This window comes from Cervus elaphus, chromosome 14 (genome assembly GCF_910594005.1).
Source record: "Cervus elaphus chromosome 14, mCerEla1.1, whole genome shotgun sequence".
NCBI lineage: Eukaryota > Metazoa > Chordata > Mammalia > Artiodactyla > Cervidae > Cervus > Cervus elaphus.
This window is the reverse complement of record NC_057828.1, coordinates 71676322-71695943: the sequence shown is the minus strand read 5'-3', so window position 1 is coordinate 71695943 and position 19622 is coordinate 71676322. Positions and strand designations below refer to the sequence as shown.

General features: G+C 38.2%; 1 protein-coding gene across 9 annotated transcripts; it reads right to left on the bottom strand.

Annotated features, from left to right (window-relative positions):
• Nucleotides 1-73: 73 nt before the first annotated feature.
• Nucleotides 74-18300, bottom strand: ANGEL2 (angel homolog 2). Of its 9 annotated transcripts, none has more exons than XM_043923212.1 (9): nucleotides 18103-18300; nucleotides 15545-15870; nucleotides 10266-10522; nucleotides 9400-9469; nucleotides 7595-8016; nucleotides 6601-6727; nucleotides 6150-6207; nucleotides 4074-4237; nucleotides 74-2473 (listed from the first exon to the last, which is right to left on the bottom strand). In XM_043923212.1, the coding sequence occupies exons 1-9, from the start codon at nucleotides 18288-18290 to the stop codon at nucleotides 2322-2324; spliced, it is 1764 nt and encodes a 587-aa protein (XP_043779147.1). In that variant the 5' UTR covers nucleotides 18291-18300; the 3' UTR covers nucleotides 74-2321. The 9 variants fall into 9 exon arrangements, with proteins under 9 accessions (XP_043779147.1, XP_043779148.1, XP_043779151.1 ...); XM_043923213.1 differs by having other exon boundaries at nucleotides 18062-18271; XM_043923216.1 differs by lacking the exon at nucleotides 15545-15870 and adding an exon at nucleotides 13820-14074 and having other exon boundaries at nucleotides 18062-18197.
• Nucleotides 18301-19622: the final 1322 nt, after the last annotated feature.

The following is a 19622-nucleotide window of genomic DNA, read 5'->3' as shown; positions in this document are numbered from 1 at the left end:
ATTTTGGCATCACACAAGGCAACAAGTGAACTACACAGCTTATTTCATCTACCACAAAACCGTCAGGCACAAATGTACTACTACAATAATTTATTAGGTAACTTACATGGACAAAGTGCAAATGACTTGACAAAGTGAATGTTTTTCCAACCCTTTGAACTCTGGATCTCTAACTTAGTGTTTTTAGGAAAGCAAAGGGTTAAGAGCAGACAAGTTGCTAAATTCCAGAAAAGACAATTTCAAACACACCTACTGATATCAAAAGCTATAGTAAAACCAAAATTTCATTATTGCAATTCTGCAATATATCCCTTTCCATTTAAAACCTGGATAGCACAGCAGGTGAGATGGGGAGATTTGGTTTCAGCAATTAACCAAATTTAATTGCTTATGGCAGGTAAATACAAGGCTCCAACAGTTATTAACTCTTCTGATCAAACAAAGTAAAGACACGTGGACAGTTAATTTTAGTGGCGCTTTAAAAGCCTGTGAGAAAGTTACAAAGGATTCCTTGGCCTACAGTACACATACTACTACTTCATTCTAAATTGCTAAAGTTGAAAGCAATTTTATGGGATTAACTCAAAGTGAAGTACGTGAAAAGGGCCTAAAATCACAATATATTAATCAGGATACAAAAAAATAAGTTTTCAGAGGTTTTCAGGGATGTTCGTTTATCAAGAATACCTATATATAAAGTTAGTTGTTAACAAATTCATACAACATACTTATCCATGAATCTTCATTTTTCTTTCCCTAATACTAAAAGGGATAAAAATACTATCTGCTGTTACCATTCGCTGATGACAATATCTGCTAATCAGAACATGTAATACTTTGAAAACTGTTACTACAAAATGTGGAAAATCCTAGAACTATACGGTTAATACTGTTAAGTTTAAAAAAAAAGTGATACAATAAACAAGTATTTCTATAACACTATAACTTTTACTAGGCAAATCCTTACAACCCACATACTTTTGGGGGGTATTTATCTGGTTTATTTATTTTTTAATAATTGCTGTAAATACTTCAGTAGAAAAAGTCCGAGCCTATAAAGTAACTACTGCTGCTAATTTAAAATGAAGCATTCTATTCAGAAAACCCACTGTAAAAAACTTTTATAATTCAGAATAATTCAATATAAAATTACTTAGTAAAAATGTACATAGTTCTTTGATCCCAATTCTAGAAAAGAGTAAATTTTCACTTAGGTTTTAAAATGATTCAAACACTCATTAAGAGCCAACTGCAGGATTTTTTCAGACCCACTCTTAACCAACTTTATAAAAAGACCAGCACCATCTCACACTGCTGAATCATGATAAAGACAGAAACCCAAAACATTATAGAAACGACAACAGTTGAACCACAACAAAACAGTTAATATCAACTATTAAAGAGTCTTAGGTCTCCAAGTTAATATCTCCCCTCTAGAGTTCTGCTGGCTTGCTCTTATTTCTGAGGCAAATAAAAAGAATCTTATAGCTGCCACTTTGTTCCAAATACAAGTTTCCTAATAAATTTCTACAGGATTGGTTCGGTAAAGTAAAATCTTTCCTTCAATCCAGAATCTTTTCTTGAAACTAGAAAAAAAAAAAAAAAAATTACTAGGGAAACCCAAGGCATGGCCCCAGAATGACTCTCTTAGGCATCCTATACAGTCCACTATAGGATGGAGGGTGGGCTTGTCCAAAACACCTCATCCCACTAGTTACGGTGACCTACATTTTCCCAATAAAATGCAGGCACATTCGTTGGCTCAGGATGGTAATAAAATGGATTAAGCAATTTGTACAGTTCTAAAAAGTACTATCAAGCCCCATCAAAGACAAACTAAAATGGTTAGATACTTGTGAACAACCCAATAATTTCTGAGATGAATGAGTTAGGACTCAACAGACACGATCCTATTGATGAAATCAGGCCTTCTGCAAGGGAATGAGTTGTGGTTTGCAAGAACTCAAAAGATATTCTGGATCCACCTTAAAGCTTGCTAAAAACACGAAATTCTTTCCTAAGAGACTAAAGAAGTTGAGCCGTATTTAAAAATCACTGTCAATTTTACTGGGATTTAGAATAAATATTTACAACTTTTTTTGCAATCAACAGCATTTAGATCTCACTTGTCAGGAAAATATTTTTTCATTATTAAAAAAAAAAAGTGTAAACTTGTTTCTTCTGTTACCTGTTTCAAACATTTAACATAAACCTCTTCAGAAATTTCATAGTGTAAAAATAAATAAACATGCAAACTCTTAAGAACTCTTTGGGGGAAAAAAAAACCAAATGGGAACGCAAAGTATATATGTAATCAAAAGTCAGAGCTCAAGTCTGAATTTAGCCAATAAAGGCAGATGATCCGAAGAGTTATTTTCATTTGGAAGTCCATTAACAGTCCATAAGTCTTCTTCTGTAAGAAGTGACAGTCTGGCTAGAAGTTTCAAGCCACCAACCAAAGTAACTTCAGCTCCTACATTAAAAAAGCACATACACATTTAGTGAAACAACAGGTTGTAAATTGACCACAGAAGTCTTTAAAAGAAAAAAATGATATGTAACTTGACACTGCCCTGGAAGTCTAATATGAAAGTTTAAAATATGGTTAGTTTTTTATTGTTATAACCTAATTATAACTCTCAAACAAACAGCAGTCTCAGATGTTTGCTTTCCTATTTCAGATTTTTTTTTTCAATTTCAAATTCTACAAATCATCTTTAGAAGAAAATATCAATGTAACACGTAAGAATGTTAAGAGTAATTTGAGATTGACAACTACCTAAGAAATTCACCCATCAACTTTTCTGTAATTGTATAAAACTGAAAGACTAAGCCACATCTAAGTAGAACATTTATTAAGTGACTACAGAATAAATTAGTGTAATTTGGTCCCAGAGAGTCAGTACCCACAGAAGTGGAATAAAAGAAGACAGGCTCTTAATGTTAACATTGGAGATGCTGGTCCATGGCACACTCCCGCCATCTAGTGGATATATATAGTATGACAACTACCAGAACTAACACAAATTCAAAGCAGCAAGGTTATTTTGTAGAGTTGATCTAGGGGAGAGGAGTTGGCCATCTCCTGAGTGTTACTAGTAAGGTTACTTTTGGAGAGAAAGAAAAAAGCAGAAGGGAAAATTGGGAAAGAAAAGTAGCACTGAAAAAAAGGAAAAGGAAGAGAAAAAAGAGGAAAATCAGAAAAGACAAAATAGCTGCCCACATTTAGGATTTTCAGTTTTCTGAATACTTTTCTGACTCCCAGGTCCCTGGTGTAAAGAATCTGTAAAGAATTTTCCTGCAATGCAGGAGACCCAGGTTCAATCCCTGGGTTAGGAAGATCCCCTGGAAAAGGGAACAACAACCCACTCTAGTATTCTTGCCTGGAGAATCCCATGGACAGAAGAGCCTGATGGACTAGTCCATGGGGTTGTTAGAAGGTCAGACACAACTAAGCAACTCATCATTTTCACTACTTTAAACCTCACTTTCTTCTCCACGTTAAATCCTTTAACCAATATTAATACCTTGTTTTCAATGAATCATACAAGGAAAAGTGTTTTATCACCTTTGCTTTTTGAAAACACACTTTTCAGACTTCTCTTTCCAGAAAGAACCAATATTCCAGGGTCAACATGACAAAACTGTCAGCTTTGGTAGTACAAGCAAGGCCCTACAATGAAGGCAGCATACCTTAGTAAAATTTAAGTACAAAACTGTATGATACTGCTGTCGCAAGAAAAACAATAAACTTGTGGTGAGTAAAAACCAAAAGGCAATATAAAAGATCTAAAAAGCAACTCAGAAGGTGACTGGGATTGGAGGCTAGAGCTGAGGATGTAATTCACAGGGAATAATTTGCTTTGAGGTATTTCACTGCCTCCATCTTTTGCAGGTGATAAACTGATTTACTCAGATACATTACCAATCTGTCAAATACATTACCAATTTTAAAATATTTTTAATTTCTAAATCGAGAACTTTATCCAGATGTTTGGCTTTCTCAGCTTCAGCCCTGAAGTTTTTAGTTACTGTGTTCTCAAGCAGAATTCAAGATTACACGCATTCTTTACCTGGCTGCTCTGCAACACCTTCCTTTTCAGCAGAATAGAAAATATAATCCACAGTTATGGCACTTCGGGAATGACAGGTGGTCACTTCTGGGATTCCAGTGTCAGGAAAATAATGTGAATAAACAGATGACAAGCTGAAATGGTGCTGTAAATTTGAAGATAACCTAAATTGAAGGAAAAAAAAAGTAGCATCCATCAAGTTTTTCATGATTTTTATAATTCCTCCTACTTAAAGCACTTTTTCACTTAAATTTCCAGACAAAACCAGACATTAGGACAATATTTATTTAAACAAACCATAGCACAATTTCACATTTATTTATGCAGTGATATCCAAAATCCATTAATAGGGCTATACTAAGTGGGGTGGGGTGGAGGAGCTCAATAATTAACATACCAATGTGATTATTAAAATTAATTATAACACATTTGAGAGCCTCCACTTACTAATGAACACATATTCCAAAATAATTTGTAAGTTTGCTGCTTCTAAAATAGAAAATTAAAGTGGCCTTTAGGAATATTATTTAGAACTGACAGACTTTTGATGTCAGAGAGGCCATATTTTTCCATGGTTATCCTTGCTATGGTATGTGAGATAATTTTGTACTGCATTTTAAAACAGCTTCTATATAATGGCTTACAATTACCCCATTTTTTAAATACACATGATGTTACAGGCAAAAGGTTTAAAAATCATCTCCCATTAATACATCATGAATTTTAAGGATATTTTATTTCATGAAACAAAACAAAATTTAAAAGACATTATTTTGTTCATCCAACACACATTTATCAAACATCTCTAAGTTCCAGGCACTATCTCTTGAGTGCTAAGGATACACAGATAAAGGTGCTGCCCTGCGTTTAAAGAGCTCATAGGTCAATAAGCACAGGTAATTGCTTCAAATCATTCTACTGCCAAGTTTTAGAAACTTTTTATATCTAAGGACTTATAGTTACAATATTACTAAATGTAAATTAGGTCTACTGCAAACTGTTCTTACTACTAACATTTTAGTTTACAGATACAAGTATGCATATAAAGACACTCACTGTATTTTAAAGATATAAGTACTTTTTCTTATACTCTATTGTGTTATAAAAAGATTTCAGAATTACTCAAAACTAAGTATCTGCTAGCAAGAGTAGCCTTTTTAATGATCTCACTCGGAAGTTTCTACTGTGAAAGGTTTAAAATTTTTAAATAATTTTTTTAAATTAAAAAAAAATTGCTTCTTTCTTACTAGTTCTTATTTAAGAGATATTTTCCCCAAACGAGATATACAAAATATAATAAGACTAAGAAGGCAGATAAAAAGAATTAGAGGTGATTCTGAAATTTAAGTGTTAAAACAAAAGTCAAAGCTATAGAAGAATCATACTATGAAAAAAACAAGACATTTTGAGAATCTCCTAAGACACAAATCAAAGTCTCCATCCTGTTGTATTAAATATATATGTTTTTCAACCACAGCCCGAAGCATCCATGATTCTTTAATAAAAACAAACCCAGGCATCTTTACCTGGCTACCTATGATGACCTCTCCCTGTAGTTTAAGAGATAAGTTTAGGTAATTATCTTTCTACAGCCATATTCTTTTTTTGGATCAATTCTCCTATAGATTTATTTTTGAGATCCAGTAAGCAGTTAAAGGAGGCTAAGGATCCTCTTGAAATCTCAGAGATATTTTTCTGTGTTCTTCACCTCTGTTTTAAGTAATAGCAATGTCAGTGGGTTCAGGTCCATGGACAAATTGTTTCTATAAACAACAATGCTTAAGTGCTTACTGTATGTTAAACACTGAGTTTTACATGCTTTGTCTCATCTAGTTCCCATAACAACCAATTTATAAAGAAACAATCTTTTAAAAATGTTCAATTTCTTGCTTAAAATCACACAGCTAAAGAGCAGCAAAGTCAGGGTTAGAACTCAGGTCTCTTTGACTAAGAGCCAGTGTTCTTCACCAGCACAAAGTATCATCAGCTTTATTTTTTAACCAAGTGATTTTTGGGAAATGATTTCTTTACTCAACTAGAGTCAGCACATGTCTACTGCTGCTTTCCAGAACTCACTTTTCCGCTGTTACCAGGACCTCTGTCTTGTCCGGCTCTGTCTGTGTCAGATCACCGTCTGGAAGAACAAAGAGAAGCTTAGTAATACTATCAGTGTATTGTTTTGTTCTACTTTGCCTTAGAGTACTTTTACTCTAGGAACAATAGTTAAGGCATATCTTGTTTAGATAGATGCCTAGTTAAATGGTTCATCCCAGAATCTGTATTATGACGTTCTCCAGAATTAGCAAAAATAAAACACAAACATGTCCAAAGCAACATGCAAAAGTAATTTTGGAAGTTGATTTTCAAAAGGTAATCAGAGTTCTTAAAAAAAAAAAAAAAATGAACAACTCTATGCTTTTATAAATGAATATTCATCTCTGAGATGTTCTCTCTTTAAAATTTTAGTTGCATGCCTTCAAAGGGAACACTATTATCAAGACTGCCGAAATGGATTGCAAACACTTACCTGGCTTTTCTACTTTTGGTAACTGCTGTACCTCATACACACAGTTCTGTGAGATACCTAGGTTTGGGGGCCAAATTGGAATAGATAAAATTCTTTGTCCCCGTGAAGACTGTTCCTGGCCAGATACCTAAACAAAATTTCAACAGGTATCTTAGGTGGATAGATTTTAAATTATGTACTGAAAAGTTTATTTCTTAAATGAAAGGAAATCCAAGAATGGTAAATATTATCCTTTATTCATTATATCATTTGTGCTTGTAAAACTTTGCTCAAATACAGTTCAGAAAACATTACTTACATAAAAATGGTAATTTTTCCTATGCATGTTTTTCTTGAATTTGGAAATCTAAATCATCTATAGCTTTGGACTAATACTTCTCCTTTTTTTACTACCTGCATTATAGTTCCTGTTATATAAAACACTAAGAAAGATCAACTCATAAAATTTTAAACTGTCATCCAAAACTCGGTGGTAAGGGTCTGGTTAAATGTACTGAAGAGGAAAGGATCTGAACTAAGCAGAAGAACAATAAAAATAAAAACATGGGATAAATTATACTCAGCTAAACAACTGAAATATTTATCCTTATGTAAAGGAAAATTTATATAATAAGCAAATATTAAATTACTGTTTTTCTAACTCTTTTGCCCACATCTGGCATTCAGAACGCTCCTCTGCACCTGTGAGTAGTTCCTTGTTTATGAAGGACTCATGCTGTCAATCCTTTTATTTCCCTTCTTCACCCCCATTCTGAATTTGTTGTTGGCTCCTACTTCCTCCAAGCAGAATGTTGTCACAAACAGATGGAAAAGTGAATTCAATCCAGTGAATATAATTACTTATGAGTAGCTATGGATCATCACTGCAGCTTGGTAAACCGACTCATCTGAGGTTTCCAAACAGCTCTGGGATTACTTTACAAGGTAAAGCTCTGTCCTCACTTTACAATGAAGAGACTTACACCCACCTCCTAATAAGGAGGAGTGCACTTACCTTTCCTATGGCAAGTCCTTCATAATTCAATTTTCCTTCCTTAATAAAACTATAGAGTGGAGAACCAGGAACAGAATTGAAGTCCCCACACATAACAATGGGGCAGAGGCTGCCATCTTTCTGATGGGCAACACTGGAAATCTCTGCCAGAAGCATTGCCAATTGGGTCAGTTTAATGTCACCTCGCCTCGGGTTATACAACAGATGTGTGTTAGCTACGCAGATGGCAGGGGAGGCGGCGCTTGGAATCTTGGGCTGCAAGAGCAACACTAATCCAACGTTGTCTCTGTCCAGTAGAGGAACATCGCGGCGGTAGAATTCCACGGGGTTCACTGACAAGAGTGAGAACTTGGAATGTTTGAAGCAAATGGCACAACCATCAGGCTTCCTTCCTGTCCGCATCTTGTATTCACAGTGATAACCTGTAAGAAAGAAAAACATTTTTACAAAGATGACTGTTTTTTCATATATATATGAAAGTAACAGTACTGTGTTTTGCCACACTTGCAAAAAATAATATATATGGTAAAACGAAATTCTAATTTTTGGACAATGTGAGTGAAGTCACTCAGCCGTGTCTGACTCTTTGCAACCCCATGGACTGTAGCCTGCCAGGATCCTCTGTCCATGGGATTTTCCAGGCAAGAATACCGGAGTGGGTTGCCATTTCCATCTCCAGGAGATCTTCCCGACTCAGGGATCAAATCCGGGTATGCCACACGGCAGGCAGACGCTTTACCCTCTGAGCACCCGGGAAGCCGGGACAATGTTTACGGAAGTGTTTTTAAAAATATTAGTCATGTAGGATGTTAAAAAGTGTTGGAATAAAAAAAGTCTATGATTGGGTCAAACAGATTTTTTTTACCAGCAGACTGCAGTGTTACATGCGTGTATGTTATCACACTCCCATTTCCATCCTGACAGAAATCAGAGTCAAGGCAAAGACACTGACCTTATAGTCATCGTTGCCCTCTCCCCCGACCCCAGGTCTCTCACCTGTTTGCCTCTAACTCTTCCCTGCTTTTTCCACTCCACACACGGCAGCTTCTCTTGCCTCAAGGCACCCCAGCCTTCCCGTAGCCATCCCCACTACCCGGAGTACTCCAGTCACCACTCTTCCTTCACCTCCTTTAAGTCTTTACCCAAAAGTTGCTTTCTTGGATCATTTTGTAAAACTGAAAGCTGACCCATTTCCCCTTTCCTGTGCTTTTCTCCAGAAGACTCTCATTACCTGAGGTACTGTTTACTTGTCTGTCCAGTTTACTCTTGGCCTTTCTCCACTAGGACGTATGCTCCGCAAGGATAGGGACCTGTTACCTGTTTTGCTCACTGCTCTATCCCCACTGCCTTCAACAGTGCATGGTGTACAGTAGACACTCAAAAAAATACGTGCTGGATGAATGAACGCAACGTAGGCAGCATTTCTCAAAGAGATGACCTGTTTCTAAAGGTACTCATTCAATTAGGCACTGTGGACACGGGTGTCATAAAATGATGAACTAGATACAGTGCTCCCTGATCTCATGGAACTCAGAATCTTAGGAGTCTGGTAGAAGGCAAAGAGACCCCTGGAAAGGCAGCTATGAAGAGATTCTTGCACATCCTTCCATTTGAACTAAAATACGTATCAACACAAAAGTTCCCATTTGAAATACTTCAATCTTTTTTTGACCTCTTGAAATGGGTATTAAGCGGTTTTTCAAAATTAAAATTTTTAGTCCAAATATACCACACACCTTTGTTATCAAGCTATGCTTTAACAACCCATTAAGTAAATCTGGCTAAAATAAAAGTTACATTTGTACCCAGTGATTCCAAACTTGGCCTGATCTCGGTTCCATAATGATCTTCTTGAACTTCTTGCAAACAAAGTACCTTGGAAGAAAAAATGGCTTGAATTAAAACAAAAAAATACAAATATGAACTTTCTGGTGCTTTTGTTTTAAAAATAGGTTTCTAAAATTCTAAAAACCTGATGAAAGCTGAAATAATTTTTTCTTGTATAAATCTATCAAATTAATGTCTCCAAGTTTGATCAGTCCCCAAAACCATGACCTTTACTCACATGAATCCCTCTTATTATCCAAAACTGGTATTTCCCAAAGGAAATATTTATAATTTACATGCTGGAATATTTTTCCTGAATTTACAAGTTCATTCATACTAAATCCTCCTAGTCGTTTCTTAAGAGGTAATTTTTTGAATGCCATCATCTAAATTAATTTTTGCATGAATTATTAAAATTTTCAATCAAAGGAAGTATTTACTGAACACTTAATATTGTACCAGCCCGTCTCAAAACTGATACTTAAAAAAATTTTGGGATCTTTTCTGAAAAGTTATGTAATCATTTATATCAACAACCATTAGCAAGTTATTCCTCCAAAATTATAATACCCTACTCAAAGCTGTTCCATCATCTTATCTATTAAAAAAAATTTTTTTTGGCCATACTGTGGCTTGCGGGATCGTAGTTCCCCGACCGGGAACGGAACTCGAGCCTCGGGCAGTGTTAAGCACAGAGTCCTAACCACTGGACTGCTAGGGAATTCACCTATAACTATACAGGCCTTCCCTTCTGACTTCAGAAACAAAAGGGGTAAAAAACCATTTAGTTCAGAAATGAATCCAACTTTTCCTTAGGTGAAAAATTCTGATATTTTACACTTACATCTGCATCAAAGTGTTTAATTTCTTTCAGAATATTGGGAAACCTAAAACTCCAGTGTAATACTGGCCGCCGGCAGTGTTTATAAAGGTGTGAATTGTCTTCCAGTAAATCTTGTGACAGTATATTATAAGACATCACTGAAAAGTCAAACTTGCTCTCACTGTCTTCACATATGGGGTCAACATTTTCATCTCCTAGGATCTTCGTGTTTTCTTTATTATGGTTACATATATATTCCCAATGCCGCTGTATTGTGCCTGTTAAAATATATTAGACAAAATACAAAGAATAAAAAAAAAGATCATATATTTTCCTGCACATAAGTATTTTTTGCCTTTTAAAAACTCTTACAGGCAATGAACAGAATGTTTTCCCCTAGGATATGGTACTGTAGCACCTCATGACTAGATAAGGTCGTCAAATTGTTTACGAAGACCATAAAATGACACACTGCCTGACCCGAGAGGCACAAAGCATGTTTAAGAGGGCTCTGAGTGTGGGTTAACAAAGCTAAGACTATACAGGGGTCATGATTTCTCACCTTCCCATGGTCACGACATGGATTTGCCACAGACATGCTCGGCAACTTCAGAGCCAGGACAATATGTGTGGCACAGCTGGTCTTTCAACAAGATAATTTCATATTGTATTTTATCACCTACTACTAGTATGACGGGATCATCAAATGCTTAACTATGTTCCTGAGACAGTTCATCTGAGAAATCTGGTTTAGACGTGAATGAAGGGCATATAATGACAGTAAATGGAAGCAGTATTTACTGGAAGAATGCTAACGAAATAAACAAAAGAAATATTTTTAACGCACGCCAAAGCAAAAGTTAAATGTAACATAGCTATACAATGCTAGTAAATGATAACTCCTGATTGACAAACCTAGCATGCAACAATCAGGAATGTGTGACAGTTTATATTCCGCAAAGACACCATGTACACTGAAAAAGTATTGAGAACAAGATGAAATAGCAAGAAATTCTGAAATTATAAGCAGTCTTTGATTTAGACAAGACTACTTAAAAAAAATACATATACACACATATATATGTATCTATAGATATATAAACACAGTACCATATATATAAATACTCATACACAACACACATACTCCTTCGATCTTCCTCTCCCCACCAATAAGGAGGATACTCTTACTGTCATGAAAGCTATGAAGACAAATGTGGAACTTCTTAGAGAATCTATAAGCTCAGAAGGGAAAAACAAGAAACGGGATGAACTCGGGAAACAAAAATATTTGAAGATGGACTTTCAAGCACAATTAGATGATATGAGAAAATCTCAGCCCTAGTATATCTCCCTTTTCCTGCAAGGCTTTCATTTCACTGATTTAGAATTCCTGTTTCTCCAATTAAAAATTAAATAAAAAATAAATTAAGGAAGAGTATTCTAAACATGGGAGGAAAAGACTACAAGGAAATATACCACTATTTTTAAGAGTAATTATCTCTGATAGGAAGGACTGTGAAAGATTTTTCCAAATCTTCTGCAATTATGATATATTTACAGAACATCAACATACTCTAGTGGGGTAGGGGAACTAGCTGCAGGCAGTCAAAAGGTACAAACTTTCAGTTATAAGATAAATAAGTACTAGGGATGTGATGTACAACATGGTAAATTTAATTAACACTGTAGTATGTTCTATATGATGGTTGTTAGAGTAAATTCTAAAAGCTCACATTACATACAAAATATTTCTTTCCCTTTTCTGTTGTATCTCTTTGGGATGATGGAGGTTCACAAAACTTATTGTGGTAATCCTTCCATGATGTATGTAAAGGTAAATCATTATGCTGTTCACCTTAAACTTAGACCATGCTAGTAATGTCAGTTATATCTCAAAAAAGGTGAAAGGAAAAAAAGTATCAGTACACTCTAGAAATGTCAATGAAGTGAAAATTTTAAGTGACTTTAATCAGATTTCTTCGCTCAAAATCTAAAAGCTGCTATCTGCTGCACTGAAGGAATAGAATTCTGATCAGAGGACAGAAGAGTAAGGTAGTTTTTATGAATATCGAGGTCTGAGTGGAACAGGGGAGTTGGAATTATGATACCATAAAGGTACTAAAAGCCTGAGGAGAAAGGTAAAAAATGATGAAGGAAAGAAAACCAAATTAATAAAAGCATTCAACTATCACATAATTTAGCCCAGTGCTTGTATTATGCCCAGGAAAGAGAGGGAAACTATCCCTTATCCTTCACTGAATATGGAGAATCCTACTCCTAAAGGCCTTTCTTTTTTTGGGCTCCAAAATCACTGCAGACGGTGATTGCAACCATGAAATTAAAAGACGCTTACTCCTTGGAAAGAAAGTTATGACCAACCTAGACAGCATATTATAAAGCAGAGACATTACTGTGTCAACAAAGGTTTGTCTAGTCAAAGCTACGGTTTTTCCAGTAGTCATGTATGGATGTGAGAGTTGGACTATAAAGAAAGCTGAGCACAGAAGAATTGATGCTTTTGAACTATGGTGTTGGAGAAGACTCTTGGAGAGTCCCTTGGACTGCAAGGAGATCCAACCAGTCCATCCTAAAGGAGATCAGTCCTGGGTGTTCATTGGAAGGACTTATGTTGAAGCTAAACTCTTAATACGTTGGCCTCCTGATGCAAAGAGTTGACTCATTTGAAAAGACCCTGATGCTGGGAAAGATTGAGGGCAGGACAAGGGGATGACAGAGGATGAGATGGTTGGATGGCATCACCAATTCAATGCACATGAGTTTGGGTGAACTCTGGGAGTTGGTGATGGACAGGGAAGCCTAGTGTGCTGCAGTTCATGGGGTCTCAAAGAGTCGGACACGACTGAGTGGCTGAAATGAAGTGAACCGAACCCCTAAAGGCCAGAACTAAAGCTACTTATATTGACTCTGCACAGCTACTCTGAGATTTGTAACATAGTTTCTATGAGGAAAACAGAATTGATTCTTAAGAACTGATTATTGAGAACACAATTCCCTCATAAATTGGGGACTGTCTACGGTTTTAGCCACAAATCATTAAATCTTATGTATAGGAGATGGAGAGGGTTCTAGTCATACAACAAAATGTTAGCTATCATTGCAAACTTACAGCACTACCCTGGGGGCAGTGCTGCATTAAATTCATTCATGCTTTCTTATAAAATATGTATATGTAAAGGCATATAAAAGCATAAGATTTGTATAGTCCTGGCAATTAAGAGTTTAAACCAACTCTTTTGGCAATTCCATTTTTTTAAATGACCAAGACCACAAGACGATCAAATCAATACAGTAGCTTTCAGACTTCTACAGTCTGTATAACCCTTTGACATTATTTTTCATGTCCTGACCATCAACCCCTGGTAGGCTGGGACTGGGGCTGGGATGATGGGGTAAACACATTTTATTCTGACCACATTTGCTTTGAATAAACATACAGAAATTTGTTTGAATGCTAGGGTTCCATGGAAGACGATTTGAAAACTACTGAGAGAGTGGACAGTCTTTGGCTTTCACAGACTTCACAACATAAATTCACACTACAAAAGTTTATATACCTTCCATGTCAGGAGGAACAAGGTGGTCACAGCAGAGAAGACAGATGAGTCAAAAAAAGCAAGCAATTAGGCCTGATTGGGTTTCTAGGGTGCCTAATTAAAAGGTCATAATTGGGTCACACAAATCCTTCAAATACCACTTTAAAGTGACAGGCAAGTTAGCAATGCTGTTCTCTTGATTGAAAAGTAGTATTAGTGAAATATCAGAAGTCACAAATATGGCTTAACGAAGAGCATTTTCCTTATTCACAAAACCTAGGAAGAACGGACATATAGAGAGTCAGGTTGCAATCAAAGTTTATCGGTCTGTAAATGTAATTCCCCATCCATTAAAGGGAAAACAACACCACCAGGATTTTCTGAGTACCTACTATGAAGCCAACAATGTGTTAGGCACTTTGAATATGTCTCACTTCATCCTCCACAGGCTTTCAAAGCAGGTATTATTTTACACTAGGAAACCAAGGAGAAGGGAGGCTCAGTAACCTGTCCAAACTCACACAGTTAGTGGTGGAGCAGAGAGCGGGAGCGCTTCCTAAGCCCATGCCTGGGGTCACTACGCCACCTCTCCACCTGAGAGCCCACCAGATTCACAAAAGGCTAAACAGAAGAGAAGCGTGTCAACCTGATGAACAATGACTACGTGAACGAGCAGCCATCTCATGTCCTCATACAGCCTTAGAAGATGGGTTGTTCTTAGGAACCTAATTTTAATGATTCAAATATACCTTTTAATCATTCAAACAAATACCTGTTTGCAAACACATTGGTCGTTAAGCGCTATACAAATAGATTTCCACTTCTTCTGAGTAATTAGAATTTCTACTTAAATGTGTAGAAGTCTACTTAGAAGAGCTCTAACTAATCTAGATCTGACTCCCAGGTAAGACTAGCTCTCAACGCCTTCCTTTGACAAACTTATGTCTGCTCCCTGCAAATTAACACCCACACAGCCTATTTCCAAGTATCTTCAGAGGAATGATCTTCATTGACAACTGTAGCTCAATAAGAATGACAATTCCAATACTTAGACTACTCGTGTATACTTTTGGAGGGGGGCAGGGCTGGCAGCTCAGAGAGTCTGGTGAATTGTTGAGAGTAAAAAGAACAGGAGAAAAATAGAAATAACCAAGATAGCTAGAAAAAACTGTCTCAAAGTTGAATAAGATGTGCTTAAAAGATAAACTTCCCAAAGACTCTTGATTATGTCTAAAGATCCATCATGAGAAATATAAATTTAATAAGCTAAAATGTGATTCTGTAAGAAAATATTTTTCACTTATGATTGTTTCTATTTAAGGAAATTCTTTTGTCTTATATGATAATGCTAACATTAAAAATGAAAACATGATGTTTTTTAATAGATCTGTGGAATCCCAAGAATACATGTATCAATTTCTAAGAAATCTAAGAACCTTTGTTTCAAAAACAGTGAATTTTAAAATTATTCTTAATGTTGCCATCTGGTTCTCCATTGTTTTCCAACTTTATATGAAGAGTGACTTTTATTTTTACTGCCAGAAATACACAATTAATTGAAGATTTCTTTTTTAAAGACTTAATTTTAAAAAATAATTTGTTTCCCTAACAGAAAAGTACTGGTTAAAAATAAACATCAAACACTTCTAAAACCTGCAGGAGGTTTTCTTAAGAATTAAATATGAAAAGTTTCAATTACTCTATGGCTTATGTCTATTTCTGCACCAAGATAAATGTCACCTTTACCTTGGTGTTTTCTTCGTTTTGATGAAGGCTCATCTCCCTCAGAGTTCATGATGTAACTAGAGAGATGAATCAAAGAAGTCTGGCTCAGGCTGTCAGGTCTCCAGTTCCAGTACTGAAACGGAGCTCTAGACTCAAACAAACAAGGTGGTCGCCAATTTAGTGAGAAATGCCTACTACTGAAGTATGGGTAAGGAGCACGAGAATAATGTCCAGGCCACCTCATACAACTAGAAATATGTCTGTTCCAGCAACACTTTTGCAGATTCTCCCACGGTGTAGTCCAGTCTCTGCCCAGACTCTTCTGGTGGTGGGGTAACATGGGGTATCTAAAAGAAATAAATACACTCCTTGAGGTACCACTTTTTGTTCAGCTATATATTACACAGAATCTAACTCTGTTTCCTCAAGGGAAGGTAATGTCTAATATTTAAAATCTGACTTCCCAATCTGAAAGATTTCACTGCTAGTGGCAATACCTCAAAACGCTCCCTAAACAACTATGAATGGTATTCTAAATACTTAACAGAGAATCCACCAGCCTCCCCAAGTACCAGATAAAACTTCCAAAAGTCCACACAATTCAACTGAGAGATAAACCAATCACCAAACCGTATTGAGTAGCTTTCTAGCATCTAATGAAACCTAATGGACAAATAAAACCCACAGCACACATAATACTTGAATATAGAACACATAAGCTGACTATAATAAAAGTGAATCTCTCTAACCTGAGTTTGGAGTAAAAATATGTTTCTGAACAACTTTTTTATACCAAGGTTTTATTTTCCAAACATCTTTATAGCTAAGAAAACAGAAGCCTATCACTACTTCACAAAACTACCTACCTCTCCTGCTAATCAGTACATAATTTATTTTTCCATGCTACTTTTTTCTCTTTAAAGCTTGCTCCTCCTTGAGGGAAATGAAAAAGAATTACTTACTAGAAATTCACCAACACTCCAAACCCTACAGCACCAATTATCTGATACCAATTATATGATAGGCTCTCTAGTGAAAAATGTCTCCAAAATAGTGTTATCATTATTTTGAAAAGATATATTGCTCTCAGGCTCTCTTATGAAACAATGCAACTTAAGCATTAAAACACTATCTGAAAAAAAAAACAACAAAAAAAAACACTATCTGGCAAATAGCTACAACTCTGAGAAAGATGCCTCCTGTCCTCCAGAATTCATTAAAGCTATATTTCCAAGTCAATGTCAATAATCTCCACTTTAATCACCAAAGGAATTTTGTTTAAATTGTATATACTGTTATTTGACTTTTATATGTCAGATTTGTTTCAACAGCATTTACATTTTTATTATTATATAAATTTATTGAGCAGTTTACCCTTTCTCAAACTGCTCTCTAAAGTCAACATAATTGTAAACTTTTAAAGGCATGACATGGGTAAGTCTATCCTGTTTTGTGACAAGACTGAAAGCCATAGAGATCTGGAGAAAAGCAATACACCTTCTATCCCAATAAGCTACCGTATTCTAACATAATACTTGCACTACAAAACTTATTCACTGTATTTGTGGTTACTTATGCAGACTTATTTTCTCTTAAGTTGATGGGCTCCTGTGGGGCAGAGCACCCTAATTCGTTTTAATCTGGGTCTCTTCCCAAGTGCCTAGGACAGTGCGTGGCACACAGCTGGTACTCAGGAAACGCTGCCTACGGAACAGTAAAGTCCCCAAACTCCAGGAGTCAAAACCTGATCCCCGTAACTTACGTATAAACTAAGAGGGTGCAATGTTTCCCACGTGTGATAACACACCAGTCAGTTTCATATGGTAAACAATTAAATAATATCTAAGCATTTATTTTAAAGTGTATTAGGAAAAAAATCAGTATATCAAAGCCAGCAACTCGTGGATACTACTTAGAAAGGTGCTAATGTGGGCAGCACCTCTTGAAGTGATTTTTATTCAAAGATAAGTCAATTTCACAAATTATCCGGTAATATCGATGTGGAACCAGAATTTGGTAATCACCGTGAAAGGTTGGGATCCCAGGGTCGGGGAGGGGAAAAGTTTGCCGGGCATCCACACACCAAGAGAGCATCCCCTGGGCGTGTGCACAAGGCGCGCGCCTCCCTCGGGGTCAGGCCGCCCCGGACCCACGGCGGACGGTGGCCTCGCTAACTGACCCGCAGCTCCCCGCCCGGGGCTCCGCGGGGTTGGGGGAGGAGGCCGGGGACCCGGAGGCTCGGGCTGGGTTACGGGAAGTGGGCCGGGGCTCCGAGGCCAGCCCGGCCCGGGGAAGCACGAGCCCGGCCCTCGGCCGACGCGTTCGGCGCCTCGGCCCGCTCTGCGCGGGCCGCGCGCCGGGATTACCTATCCCTCAGGGTCTCCAGAGGTCTGTCCCGGCTGCACCGCGGCCCGGACCCTCTTCCTCTTCCAACCCCGACACCCCAGCCCGCCCCGCCCCGGTTCCCCCGGGTCGCCCGCTCCCGCCCCCGGGCCGCCCGCCCCTCCCTCTTCCCTCCCGCCACCCAGCCCTACTGACCGGCCTCTCCCCACCACACAGCGGCCGTAGCCCCTCCTCACACAGCGCCACGCTTCCATCTTTCCACTCCGCGGCCTTCCAGTTCCCGGCTCCCGGTCACAACGTCCACCTCTACGGCCGATTTGGCGGCGTCAAGCACCAGGGGCTCCCCATCACTAGACGCGGGGCCTCGCGGCCCGACTGCAAAGCATGCCGGGAAGTTCGATCTCGCCCGCCGCCAAGTCCCCATCTTGCGCTGCAAAAGTCACTGAATTGTCTCGGCGCCAAATTGTGTTCAAGAAGCATGCGCAGAGCGCGTGAAGCCGGCGCAGCCATTTCTGAGTGGGGCGAAACAGCCGACTTGGGTCTTAAAGAGACAGGAAATTAACTAAGAGCTAAACAGCTTGATTAAAGATCATGGGAGGGTTCACTGCAGTTGGGTTTCCCAGGTGGCGCTAATGGTAAAGAAACACAGCCCACCCCTGCCAAGGCCGGAGACTGAAGAGACGTCGGTTAGATCCCTGGGTGGGGCGGATCCCCTGGAGGAGGGCATGGCAACCCACTCCAGTATTCTTGCCTGGAGAATCCCAGGGACAGAGGAGCCTGGCGGGCTGCAGTCAATAGGGTCTCACAGAGTCGGACACGACTGAAGACACTTAGCAAGCAAGCACTGCAGTTACTGTTAAAAAGGGAAGAAAAAAAAAGTGTATTTGTATCCGCTCAAGGTAGGGAAAAACTAATCTGGGTTCCCACAGAATTGTGGTACCACAGACTTTCAATTTTTAGGGACCACGTCTGCAGAGCTCACTTTTAAATGCCCACCTCTGTTCAATGCAGATTGCAAGTGCAGTGTCCTGCTTTTGCTCCTGGCTCTTCAGGAGTGGCAGTTGGGTTTTTTGTGGTCTCTTTTTTGTTTTTGATAATTAGCCCCAACTGTGCTGTGCTTAGTCGCTTAGTGGTGTGGGACTCTGCGACCCCATGGCCTGTAGCCCGCCAGGTTCCTCCGTCAATGGGATTCTCCAGGCAAGAATTCTGGAGTGGGTTGCTGTGCCCTCTGCAAGGGAATCTTCCCCACCCAGGGATTGAACCCAGGTCTCCCGCATTACGGGCGGATTCTTTACCAGCTGAGACACCAGGGAAGCCCATGAATACTGGAGTGGGTAGCCTATCCCTTCTCCAGGGGATCTTTCCAACCCAGGAATGGAACCGGGGTCTCCTGCATTGCAGGCGGATTCTTTATCAGCTGAGCTATTAGGGACGCCCTTTCCCCAACTTTGCATGCACACAATTGTTTTTAGTCTTTTATAGTTTCTTTGTATTTTGTTGTTCAAGGAGATGTTTACCAGGTGCAAGCATTGCAGCCAAGGGTCTCAGGTCTCAGGTTCCAGACTGTCTCAAAGTTATTGCCAACACTGAATTAAGGACTACTTACTGAACCCTTGTTCCTAAGGGAAATACAGAGTTAGATTCCCGGGAACCACTGATCACAACATGTTAGTCACTAAAGCAATATATAACCTTGTTTTATATATTGATTTATATTTGTTTAAAGACACTTTATTTAGTATATATTTTTGATTCA

Bases quoted from the DNA above. Each gene is read 5' to 3' on its own strand.
- ANGEL2 (XM_043923212.1), bottom strand. From the start codon at position 18,290: ATGGGGACTTGGCGGCGGGCGAGATCGAACTTCCCGGCATGCTTTGCA. The intron at 8,017-9,399 runs GTACAAATGTAA...TCTTTCTTACAG, and splicing joins GCCAAGTTTGGAATCACTGG to GTTATCACTGTGAATACAAG. The intron at 6,208-6,600 runs GTAAGTGTTTGC...TTGTTCTTCCAG, and splicing joins ACCAAAAGTAGAAAAGCCAG to ACGGTGATCTGACACAGACA.